This window comes from Capra hircus, chromosome 9 (genome assembly GCF_001704415.2).
Source record: "Capra hircus breed San Clemente chromosome 9, ASM170441v1, whole genome shotgun sequence".
Taxonomy (NCBI): Eukaryota; Metazoa; Chordata; class Mammalia; order Artiodactyla; family Bovidae; genus Capra; species Capra hircus.
This window is the reverse complement of record NC_030816.1, coordinates 73,165,812-73,178,189: the sequence shown is the minus strand read 5'-3', so window position 1 is coordinate 73,178,189 and position 12,378 is coordinate 73,165,812. Positions and strand designations below refer to the sequence as shown.

General features: G+C 40.5%; 1 protein-coding gene across 1 annotated transcript in view; it reads right to left on the bottom strand.

The window, feature by feature from the left end:
• Nucleotides 1-12,378, bottom strand: part of UST (uronyl 2-sulfotransferase) — a 316,888-nt gene that overhangs the window by 115,254 nt on the left and 189,256 nt on the right. The window contains exon 3 of the mRNA XM_018053327.1: nt 4,249-4,404. Coding sequence (XP_017908816.1) covers nt 4,249-4,404 — 156 coding nt within the window. The remainder of the gene's footprint in view (nt 1-4,248; nt 4,405-12,378) is intronic.

The window sequence follows — 12,378 nt, the reverse complement described above, 5'->3', positions numbered from 1 at the left end:
TCTTATTCCATGAAATAGATTTTTAAAAGTCTAGTACTCGATGGGTTTGTGTGTGTACGTGTGTGTGCATGTGTGTGTGTGTGTGTGTGTGTGTGTGTGTGTGTGTGTGTGTGAGAGAGATGACAGCTACCCTCCAGGGAGAAATGTATGTGTGAATTTGACTCTAGCCCAGAGAGATGGCATTGTGTATGGATGCAATGATACAGATGATTCCAGTCTCCAGTCTCATAAGTGGTTACTTTTCCAAAGTTCATTTGTAAGTCAGTAGTTTGGAACTTGGAACACATTCTATCATAAAAGAAATGTTCGACATGGTGGAGAGAGTCCCGGGCCAGCCCACGAGAGTCCATTTAACTCGTACCGCATCAAAGCAGACTTGTCATTAACTCTATAGAACAATGTTGCCATGGGAACTACATTTTCAGAGTTCTATTCTTTCGTGTTAAGAACCACTGACTATAAAATTTTAACTCATCTCCTAAATCACATACTCCCCTTTCCTTCAATAAATTACCAAGAAAAGGGAGCTATTCACACCACAGATTATTTCTTGAATATATTAGGTTAAAATAAAAAATTTTCTCTACTTGTTTCATGCACTTTGAATCTTTAGAAAAAGGATGCATGTAACAAAGAAAGTTTCTTTAAACATTCTTGACAGTTGGTTTCAAGTCTTCCTTGAACTACTTCAGACTTGGGTTTCTTGTCGTGGCGTTTCCTGGCTCCCCTTGTATGTCACAGCCCAGTCAGCTAGCTCCAGAGAGGCAACTGTCACTATCCTTATGCTTGTTTTAACATCAGAATTGTTTGTTTGCCTTTTCTACCGTATCTATACCTTTCCCTTAAGTTTTTAAAAACTTGCCTTATAATTTAATAGGAATCGGCAATAACTAAGTAATGAAGTATATTCTAGGTCACACTGACCACAGGAATCAGAAATGTTTCAACTAATTACACACAGATCATGGCAGAAGTTGTATAAATATATCACAGAATCACAGGGCTGGAAAGAACCTTAAAAGATTGTCTAGTCTATTCCTTGGCTTCCAGACAAGCCAATCATTCCAAACAGATGAGAACTAACCTCTGTTTTAGAGGAAAGGATGACTTTGGCTTTAACCCTTTCTAAAAGACTTAACAATTTGTGTACCATTAGTAAATTATTCCAGAGAAGGCAATGGCACCCCACTCCAGTACTTTTGCCTGGAAAATCCCATGGACAGAGGAGCCTGGTGGGCTGCCGTCTATGGGCTCGCATGGTGTCGCTAAGAGTCAGACACAACTGAGTGACTTCACTTTCACTTTTCACTTTCATGCATTGGAGAAGGAAATGGCAACCCACTCCAGTGTTCTTGCCTGGAGAATCCCAGGGATCGTGGAGCCTGGTGGGCTGCCGTCTATGGGCTTGCACAGAGTTGGACACGACTGAAGTGACTTAGCAGCAGCAGCAGTAAATTATTCTTCATTTTTAATCTAAGTCCTTCCCTTTACAGTTCATCATAGGAAACAAAGTAGGTTGATTTGTTTAAAATTCCAGACTGTATTCAAATATCATATTTTGTGCTTGTTTTTCTAGGGCCTTCCTGAACATCTTAGGGTCTAATATTCTCATTACTTTGCTCCCTCTGGGTTTTTACACTTTTCTGCAGTGGGAACTAAAGTCCAGATGCTATGCTTTGTTAGGCTTTAAGAACTGAGCATAATTTCCATACATAGGAACTTTTAAGTCTAATCTGATAGCTGACTGAAAGGCTCAAAAGAAAACCAAATTTTTTATTTATAATAACATTCCAATAGTATAGGCTATTTATTATAGTTGCTCTCTTTCAGGGAGTAAAAAGGGCATAACCAGCCCTAATTATATTTGTTCTTCAATCAGATAAGGAAATCAGAGAACCTACCCCATGAAAATTACTGATAGAATGTGATATCTTAAAATGTCACCGAATATAATTTTTCTGTTGAGCACCTACCACAGAACTTGTAAGTGAAAGAGTGAAAGTGAAAGTTACTCAGTCGTGTCTGACTCTTTGTGATCCCATGGACTGTATAGCACGTGGGATTTGCCAGGCTAGGATACTGGAGTGGTTAGCCTCTCCCTTCTCCAGGGGATCTTCCTAACCGAGGGATCGAACCCAGGTCACCCACATTGCAGGCAGATTCTTTACCAACTGAGCTATCTAATCTCAAAATTTTTTTTGCTTATTGCTTATGACTATTTTGGAGAAGGCAATGGCAACCCACTCCAGTACATTTGCCTGGAGAATCCCATGGACAGAGGAGCCTGGTGGGCTGCAGTCCATGGGGTCGCGAAGAGTCCGACAAGACTGAGCGACTTCACTTTCACTTTATGACTATTTAGACCTGTTACTCAGAGACCCTTTGATGGAAGTTTTCAAAGAAATGGGCATTTTGATCCTATACTGTGGAAGACAGTAAACATACAGACATTATAGCAACATGCAGACATTATAGCAAGTGCTGCTGGCAGCCTTACACTCTCAAAACAGTCCTACCATTCCCTGTGACAAGAGAGACAGGAAGGCTATTGCATAGTCCCTGTGTGTGTGAGGTTTGGAATGCCTGAAAGGTAAAGATCGTGTAAGAAAGAAGTAGACATAGTATTAGGGTCTCACCCTAGTAAATCATGCACCTTGTTTATTCCCTAAATTTACCTAGTCACTGAGTGGTGTGATGGTTAAATTTCATGTGTCAATTTGACTGGCCAAGGGATGCCCAGGTTAAGCAGTATTTCCCGGCGTGTCTATGAGAGCGCTTCTGGAGGAGATGAGCATTTGAATCAGCGGACTCAGTAGACTTCCATCCCCAGTGTGGGTGGGCCTCATCCAATCCCTTGAAGGCCCGAGTAGAACAAAATGTGGAAGAAGGAGGAAGTGATTTTTTTTTTCCTGCTTCACTGACTAAGCTGAGGCATCTCATATCGTATTCTCCTGCCCTTACATCATGGGATTTACATCTTGGGCTCACCTGCTTCTCAGGCTTTCACACTCGGGCTCGAGCGCAGTCTCACCAATGGCTTTGCTGGGCCTTCAACTGGCAGATGGCAGAGCGTGGGACTTCTCAGCCTCCATCATTGCATATGTGAATTCCTCATAGTACATCTCCATTCCTGTCTGACTGTCCATCTATCCATCGATATCTGTTTATCTTTTGATAGATATATCTCCATCTTGCTGGTACTAGTCTCTGAAGAGCCCTGACTTATCCTGCTGCTTCTGTTTAGTCACTTCAGTCGTGTCCGACTCTGTGGTTCCCAATGAACTGCAGCCCACCAGGCACCTCTGTCCAGGGGGATTCTCCAGGCAAGAATACTGGAACGGGCTGCCATGCCCTCCTCCTCCAGGGGATCTTCCCAACCCAGGGATCGAACCCAGGTCTCCTGCATTGCAGGCAGATTTTTTTACCACTGAGCCACCAGGAAAGCCTGCCCTGAATAACACTCTTCCCCCATTCTAAATACCTAAGAGGACCAAAGCAACTTTTTGAGACCAAGCTAACAAACTTAACCCTGTAAAATGATTATGAGAGCACTAGGCCTAACTTGTCTACACTAACAAAGCATCTCAATGGAGACTATCAATCCTATTTTGGTGTCAGCTTACAAAATGGAATCTGTCTTCCCAGCTTCCTGGCAGAACCCAGCACTCCTATTCTACCACCCGAATGGCCCTCATACGGGTCAGCGTCTTAGGGTAGATTTGTTCCCAGGAGGTGGAGTAATTCTTTTGCTACCACTGAATAGGCCAAGAGCTGTTTTGGCACCTCAAGATCCCCTGAACTTACCATAATAGGAAGCTGGTGCCCCCATCAACCAACCAGATTCCTGGCCCAAAGAGGGTTTTCTCTTTATTATAACCAAAAAAACTTAGGACATGGGTGAGGAAATGCAAAGGAAGAAATATTAAAATCAAGTTTTCTTATTTTTGCTCCCAAGATGTCAGCATTCCCTATAGCTCAGTGGTGTAACTATGTGAGGTTTAAGCATTGCTAATTTTAGCTAAACAGACAATGACCATGTACTCTATCCTTCATTGGTCTTAATAAAATTATCCCTTCAGGGAAACTTCCTGGTTTACAGACTTCTGTCAGAACCCTCAACTTAAATTTCCTTCCACACCGTGGCAAAAATACAGTATGATATTGTAACTCTGGTATTCATTTGGTAGGGGTGGAAGGGTGTTCCGGAAGGCACCTACTAATTGTGCAAAAGAAGCAAAGACAACTTACTTGTTCATTCTTAGTAAGCCTGGTTTTGTTGTGAATGTCTGACGTGACCAAATTGAATCCGTGCTTCTCTGACAAGATTCTCAGAAGCAGGACGACGGTCCGACTCCCACACTTGCCCACTCTGTTGTACACCACCTGGCTCGGGAAAGGCAGCACCTGGGGACGAACGAGAGCAGATGAGAGGCTTTGGGATTGAAACACTGAGGATTCTTCCCTCAACTGCAGAATGATAAACATTTGGTCAAACTCGCAAAGAGTCAGACACGCCTTAGCAACTGAAGAACAACAGCAAATGAGAAGGGCCCATACGAAGCTAACGAGAATGGACACAATGAACCGGGATTCTTCTTCACAGTGTAACATGAGAGAACCGTTGGACTCCTCCATCTACCCTGACACTTAAAACTGGTAACATTTCATGCCATTTAGAATATTGACTGTGAAGTCACTGTTGTCTCTTTCTTCAGAACAAAATATATAAATGAAATATATGAATATGAATATAATATGAAAATATTCTTTTGAAAGTTATATTTTATTAGAACAATCTGTAGAGTGCTTGGGAGAAATAACAGTAATTTCAAAATTGAGACATAATTTAAAAGCAATAAAATTCACCCTTTAACGTGTACAATTCAGTCAGTTTCAGTATATTCACAGAGTTGTGAACCATCCCCACTACTTAATTCCAGAGCACTGGAAAAGAAACTCCCCGAAGAAACTCCATACCCATTAGCAATCCCTTCCATTTACCTCATTATCTTGATTCGCTGAAACTATCTACTCTCTGTCTCTAGGGTTTTGCCTATAGCTTTCCAAAAATCTCATATAAATGGAATCACAGGACATGTGGCCTTTTGTGTCTGGCTTCTTTCACTGAGCATAATGTTTTTAAGGTTCATCAGTGTTGTAGTATGAATTGGTATTTCATCTCTTTATATGGCCAAATAATATTGCCTTGTATGGATAGGCCATATTTTGTTTATTTGTTTATCAGTTAATGGACATTGGATGGTCTCCACCTTTTGCCTACTATGAGCAATGATGCTGTGAACATTTGTCTCTATGTCTTTGTGTATACATATGTTTTTGATTCATCTTGGGTAAATCCTCAGAGTAGAAATGCTGGATCATATGGTAACTCTATGCTTAATTTTTTGAAGAACTGCCAAACTGTTTTTAATACAGCTGCACCATTTTATATTCCCACCAGCAATGCATGAGAGTTTCAGTTTCTCCACATCCTTGCCAACACTTGTTATTGCCTGTTTTTATTATTATTATTATTATAGCCATCCTAATGGGTGTGAAGTGGTATCTCATTGTGGTTTTGATTTGCATTTCCCTGATGACTAATGATGTTGAGCATATTTCATGTATTTATTGGCCATTTGCATATTTTCTTTGGACAAACTGCCCATTTTAAAATTGGTTATTTGTCTTTTCACTGTTTTTTTTTTTTCCAAATTTTTTTTTAACATTTTATTTTATATTGGAGTATAACCTGTTAACAATGTTGTGGTAGTTCCACGTGGACAGCAAAGGGACTCAGCCATACATATACATGTATCCATTCTCCCCCAAACTCCCTTTCCCATCCAGGCTGCCACATAACACTGAGCAGAGTTCCCTGTGCAGTAAGTAGGATCCTGTTCACTATCCATTGAGTTTTTAAAGTTCTGTATTTTTTCTTAATTTGCAAATATATGATCTGCAAATATATTCTCCCATTCTATGGATTGTCTTTTCACTTTCTTGAAATGTCAAAGCATAAGATTGTAACCTTAATGGAATCCAGTTTATGTACTTTTTCTTTGGTTGCTTGTGCTTTCGGTATCATATCTAAGAAACTATTGCCTAATCCAAGGTCACAAAGATATACACCTGTGTTTTCTCTTAGAAGTTTCATAGTTTTAGTGCTAATATTCAGGTCTTTGATTTATTTTGAGTTAATTCTGTGTATGATGTGAGCTAGTGATCTAACTTCATTCCTTTGCATGTGAATATCCATCTGCCTCAGCAGCATTTTTTTGAAAAGACTTTTTTTTCTTTCTCTATTTAATTGTTTGGCACCCTTACTGAAAACCCACTAACCATAAAACTACAGTTTTATTTCTGGACTGCTGGTCCTATTCCATTGATCTATATGTTTATCCTATGCCAGTACCACAGAATCTAGGTTACCATTTCTTTGTTCTAAGTTTTGAAATCAGGAAGGGTGAATCCCTGCAACTGCGTTCTTCTTTACCAAGATTGTTTCGGCTATTCTGGGTCCCTTGCATTTCCTTATGAATTTTAGGATCAGCTTGTCAATTTCTGCAAAAAAGGCAGTTGAGATTTTGACAGGGACTGTGTTGAATCAATAGATCAATATAGGGACTACTGCCATTTTAATAATATTAAGTCTTCCAATCCATGAACATAGAGGTCTTTCCACTTACTGGATTTTCCTTTAATTTGTTTCATTGATATTTTTCAATTTTCAGTGTACAAGCCCTATAATTCTTTTATTTATTTTTTGATGCTATTTTAAATGGTGTTCCCTGGTAGCTTAGTGGTAAATAATCTGCCTGAAGTGCAGGAGATCTGAGTTTGATCCCTGGGTCAGAAAGATCCCCTGGAGAAGGAAATGGCAACCCTCTCCAGTATTCTTTGTGTGTGTGGGTAACAAAGTTTTATAAAAGAGACAGGAGAAAGCTTCTGCCATAGACATCAGAAGGGGACTGAAAAAGTGCCCCCTTGCTAGTTTTTATCAAGGCCACTCCAGTATTCTTGCCTGAAAAATCCCATGGACAGAGGAGGCTGGTGGGCCATAATCCATGGGATCACAAGAGTTGGACACAACTTAGTGACTAAACCACCATTATAAATGGAACTGCTTTTTAATTTAATTTGTGGATTAGCTGCTCACTGGTGGAAATACAACTTATTTTTGTATATTGATCTTGTATCCTCCAACCCTGACAAACTCATTTTATTAGCTTTAATAGTTTCTTTGTGTGGATTCTTTAGGATTTTCAATATATTTGATCATGTCATCTGCAAACAGAGACAGTTTTACTTTTTCCTTTGTAGTATGGATGCCTTTTATTTCTTTTTCTTTTCTAATTGCCAAGTTATAAAAATTCTGATAGACTAAGAAGCAATTATAAAAAGTATCTGCTTAAATATTTAAATCCCACTAAAGACATTATTTCCATATTGAATGCTGGGCATTCAACAGTAATTGACAAATAAAATAACCAAAAGATTCCATCATTCAGCACATATCCATAACAGAAGGCCGTAAAAGGCTCAAAGTTAGAGAGTATAATATAACATATCTAAATATACCCCAAACTTGGCTATGGAATGCAATTTGAATTTTTGCCTTTGTAATTATAGGTTTAATTTTCTTAAAATGTTTTATAGGCAGAGCAGCATTTTGTAAATGTGGAGCTTCAAGGCTAATTGTCTTTGGAGTAAAATATAATACTAATATCACTTAGCAACCAGTCCTATACCATTTTGATATAGTTCTTCACATATATATTTTTTAAATGAGCAATAGTTTGTTTCCTTAGGGTCAGTCATAATATCTTCTTTTATATGTCCTCATGTGTGTGTGTTAGTCGCTCAGTCGTGTCCGACTCTTTGCGACCCCAGAAACTGTAGCCCACCAGGCTCCTCTGTCCATGGGATTCTCCAGGCAAGAATACTGGAGTGGGTTGCCATTTCCTTCTCCAATCTATGACTACTGGCAAAAACATAGCTTTGACTAGATGAACCTTTGTTGGCAGAGTAATGTCTCTGCTTTTTAATATACTATCTAGGTTGGTCATAACTTTTCTTCCAAGGAGCAAGCATCTTTTAATTTCATGGCAGCAGTCACCATCTGCAGTGATTTTGGAGCCCAAGCAAAGAAAGTCTCACTGTTTCCATTGTTTCCCCATCTATTTGCCATGAAGTGATGGTACCAGATGCCATGATCCATGTGTCCTCACGGTGCCTAGAAAATGCCTTGGCTACATAGTGTCTCAATGGACATCGATTGGTTCTTGGCAGCTCTGAGGGGCTTAATGTACTGTTTAACATTAACACAATGATTCCACTAAACTGTAAGACCAGGATAATCTTCCAATACAGCTGATAAATGCTAATAAAAGTCATCAGGGTAAAAAAGCCCATCAATATAATAGGTCTGTTCAATCAGTGAGCACCTCAAAAGTCTATTCTCTGGAAATAACTGTAGAAGTTCAGATAGTCGGATGAATCATTTAGTTCTTATCATGATATTATGACCCAGGGAGGTTGAACTGGGTTTCACATCTAGTGGAACTGCACTAATAGTGTTTGTAAGTTGGATTTTCTGTAATAACCAGGCTGGGAGATAGACTGGGGTTGTGATAAAGCTGCCAAAATAAACACAACTTTTAATTTCTTTGGGGAATTAAACTGTTCAAGAATTGGATGAATACTTTTTTCCTTGTCTCCTAGGACAGCATAGAACAACAATTTAGTCAACATTTTTTATAACTAAATTGGTGACCTAGAAGGTGTGAGTTACTACATATTAAGTACTTTATTCTAAGAGTATAAAATGTATCTTAGAAAGTTTAGATGAAGAACAGAGGCACTTAGAAACCTGAGGTGGAAATAATTTCTCCTGAATTTCTTGGTTAATTAATACAGTGAGTGTGTGCTAAGTCACCTCAGTTGTGTCCGATTCTTTGCGACCCTATGGACCATAGCCTGCCAGGCTCCTCTGTCCATGGAATTCTCCAGGCATGAATATTGGAGTGGATTGGCATGCCCTCCTCCAGAAGATCTTCCCCTCCCAGGGACTGAACAAACCTGGGTATCCTGCATTATAGGCAGATTCTTTATTTTCTGAACCACAGCATATAATACACCATCAAAAATAATAACCTTTCTCAAATTTAGGGTGAGGCTTTTAAATCCTTTCTAAAAACCTATGGAATTCACTGGAAACTGGCAGATTTAGTCAGGCCAGATCAGTGAGTTGATTTGGGGGTTTGGGATAGGTGTTAAAATTAAGAATGGGAATGAGTTGCTGCTCATCCTTGTTTTCAGTAGAACTATAAATGTGCTCCTGAAGTCTGTTTTACCAACTTTGTCATCTTTTCTGATGTGTACTTTCTGAAATGATGGTAAAAAAAAACAGGACAGATTTTTATGGAGGGCTGACCCTGACCCCCTGTGCAGGCTCTGTGCCATGTAAATTTTTTAAAACCTTTGTTAACAATAGTGAATCAAATAGCGTAACTGCCTTCACTCTAGTGAATTTAAATTTTCAAATAATTTAAACATCATTAATAGTACCTAAGTGATTCTCCTGTGTGCCCTCCTCTTTCCCATAGATCACAGATTCACACAATGACAGAGTTTGAGGTCTAGAGGCAATGTCGATTAATCCATCCCCTTCCAACTCCCTCCCCACCCTGTACCACTAGTCTCTTTCATTCCCACCCACAGCCCTATCTGTGTTTGACTTGACTAGAGCTTGATATTGTCTTTTCATCTCCTCAAGTACCCTGTGAGATGGACTATTTTTAGACGAGTAACCAAGGCCGGAGAGATCATTTGGTATGTTCAAGGTCACAAAGCTAAAAAGGTACCACGTAACAACTAAAATCCAGCTTACAGCTAACCTGACCCCAAAATGACACTCTATTTAATATAATAAAACATCAAAAGGTGAAAATGACCTTTAGTTTGGCTTCTGCAACAGAGATGCTATTTCTTTTGTCATGTCTTGAATGTGTCCAGTCTCATTAAATGCTATTGTTCAACAGTCTACGCTCACAACCAGCATCATCGGGCATTACTCATCCATTACTTATGTCCCCAGATGCTCAGCTGGAGCTGACAGGAGTCGACTGGCCTCTCTTGCTCCTCCCTCAGGATGCATTTTATAAAGCTAATGTAAGTCTGGAGTGTCAGAGCAGCTAACAGGAGGGGAAGAGAAGGATGGATGTAGTTTTCCCTGATTCCTTCCCCTAATCTATTATAAGCAGTCACAGCTGCCTCAGATATTGTGACCCACTTCACTAGAAAAGGAAAAAACAGGAAGCAATACGTCATAGTGAAATGTATATAAAATCCTAAATGCACTTAAAGTGTCTATCAAGACAAGCGAATACCCTCAAATGGTAAACTTAACGACTGTGAAAAGATGTCTAAAGCCCTCTTCAGATCAAAATCCCCATTTTTCCTCAACAGATATTTCCCAATTGTTAGGCATTTCAACTTAAATGTCCCTATTATCATTTGCACACAAATTTTCAATACTTACTCTCTCTTTGTGTATCCTACAAGAAGCACACAACAAAAATCCTCCCTCTCCCACACCGCACCCTCCCTCCTGCACCCCAAGTGATTCTTCATTCTTGGCAACTATGGTTATACGAATGTTATGTCTGTGGTTTCTATTTTATGGCCAATTTGTAAAAGTGAAGGGAGCTCCCAAATATTTCACTCAGTGACTTATATATTTTTATGTTGCCTGCCTTGTAAGTTCTGCAAATGCCACAAATCCCCAGGGCCTGACAGGCTTGTGTGGAGCGTGCCAAATAAACAGAAGTCTTTCCAAAATCCTGAGCACAACAGTAACTACCACCAGATGACATCCACAATTCAATAACTTCCCCCAGGTTTGAAATGGGGCAGAGAAAGAAGCCTTTCTAGGTAAAAAGCAAACTTGGTCTGGACCTAGATTTTTCATAGTCCATGATTATAGGTCTCTCTGGGGACTGGTCTTGTCGGAAGAATGAACATCAATCCTGCTTTCAAGTCTTTGCAAAACGATATTTAATATAGTATGTTACAAGCTGTAGTTCCTGAATGGCTATATATTTGAATTACCTATGAAACTTCTAAAACTCCGGATTTCTGGACCCCACTCTGAGACTAACTGAATCAGAAAGTCTAGGATGATGAGGGTCGGGAGGCTGGCTCTAGAGAGGTTCTCTGGGGCCCTGCTACCTCTAGGTCCGTTTAGAAGAACCACTATTGTAGTAGACTCCTAGCCTTCCATGTTAAGCTGTTGGCTGGTTCCGAACAGCATTATGAGGGATTATGGTGGGGGAGAAGGTTGCCTGCATGATACTGGAGAAGAGTCTGGGTGAAAGGCACTGTCGTGGACGCCCCGGAATGCTGCTGTCCTCTCATCCATAGTTCAAAGTCATGACTAACCTGACAGATCTGCTCACACTACAGTAAGGGCCCACCCCCTAGAATGATTAGAGAACAAATGTGCTGGTTAATGGGCTTCCCAAGTGGTGCTGGAGATAAAGAGTTTGGCTGCCAATGCAGGAGACTTAAGAGATGTGAGTTCGATTCCTGGGTTGGGAAGATCCCCCGGAGGAGGGCATAGCACCCCATTCCAGTATTCTTGTCTGGAGAATCCCACGGACAGAGGAGCCTGGCAGGCTACAGTCCATAGTGTTGCAGCGTCAGATACGGTTTTAGCGACTTAGCATGCAAGCACGCAAGTGCTGGTTAACTGAATGTGCGTGCATAGTCGTTAAGTCATGTCTGACTCCTTGTGACTCCATGGACAGTAGCCCATCAGGCTCCTCTGTCCACAGGATTTCCCAGGCAAGAATACTGGAGTGGGTTGCCATTTCTTTCTCCAGGGGATCATGCTGACCCAGGGATCGAACCTGGGTCTCCTGCATTGCAGGTAGATTCTTTACCACTGAGCTACCAGGGAAGCCCAACTAAATGTGTAGGTTGACTGAAATTCATACTACACACCATCAAAGCATTAGACCCTTAGTATCTATATTATGCTAAAGATGAAGTGATTTTCTTTAAGGAATAAAAGTTACTCTGTGACTTTTCAGCACCTCCATTCCATGGTTCCTCATACCAATGAGGGGAAGAGCCATAGCCACGGTGTCGTGAGGTTAGATCTTAGCAACAGGTGTGGCGCTCACTGCCCACAGGATTTGAGCAGTTCAAATCCATTCTGTGAATCCCCACCCGAAAATTTCCTAGGACACTGCAGTGCCAGGAACTAGTCCCCTTGCATCTTGGAGCCTCAGTGTCCTCATCTACAAGAGGGGTTGTCATCCTTGTTGTTCAGTCACTCAGTTGTGTCTGACTCTTTGCAACCCCATGGACAGC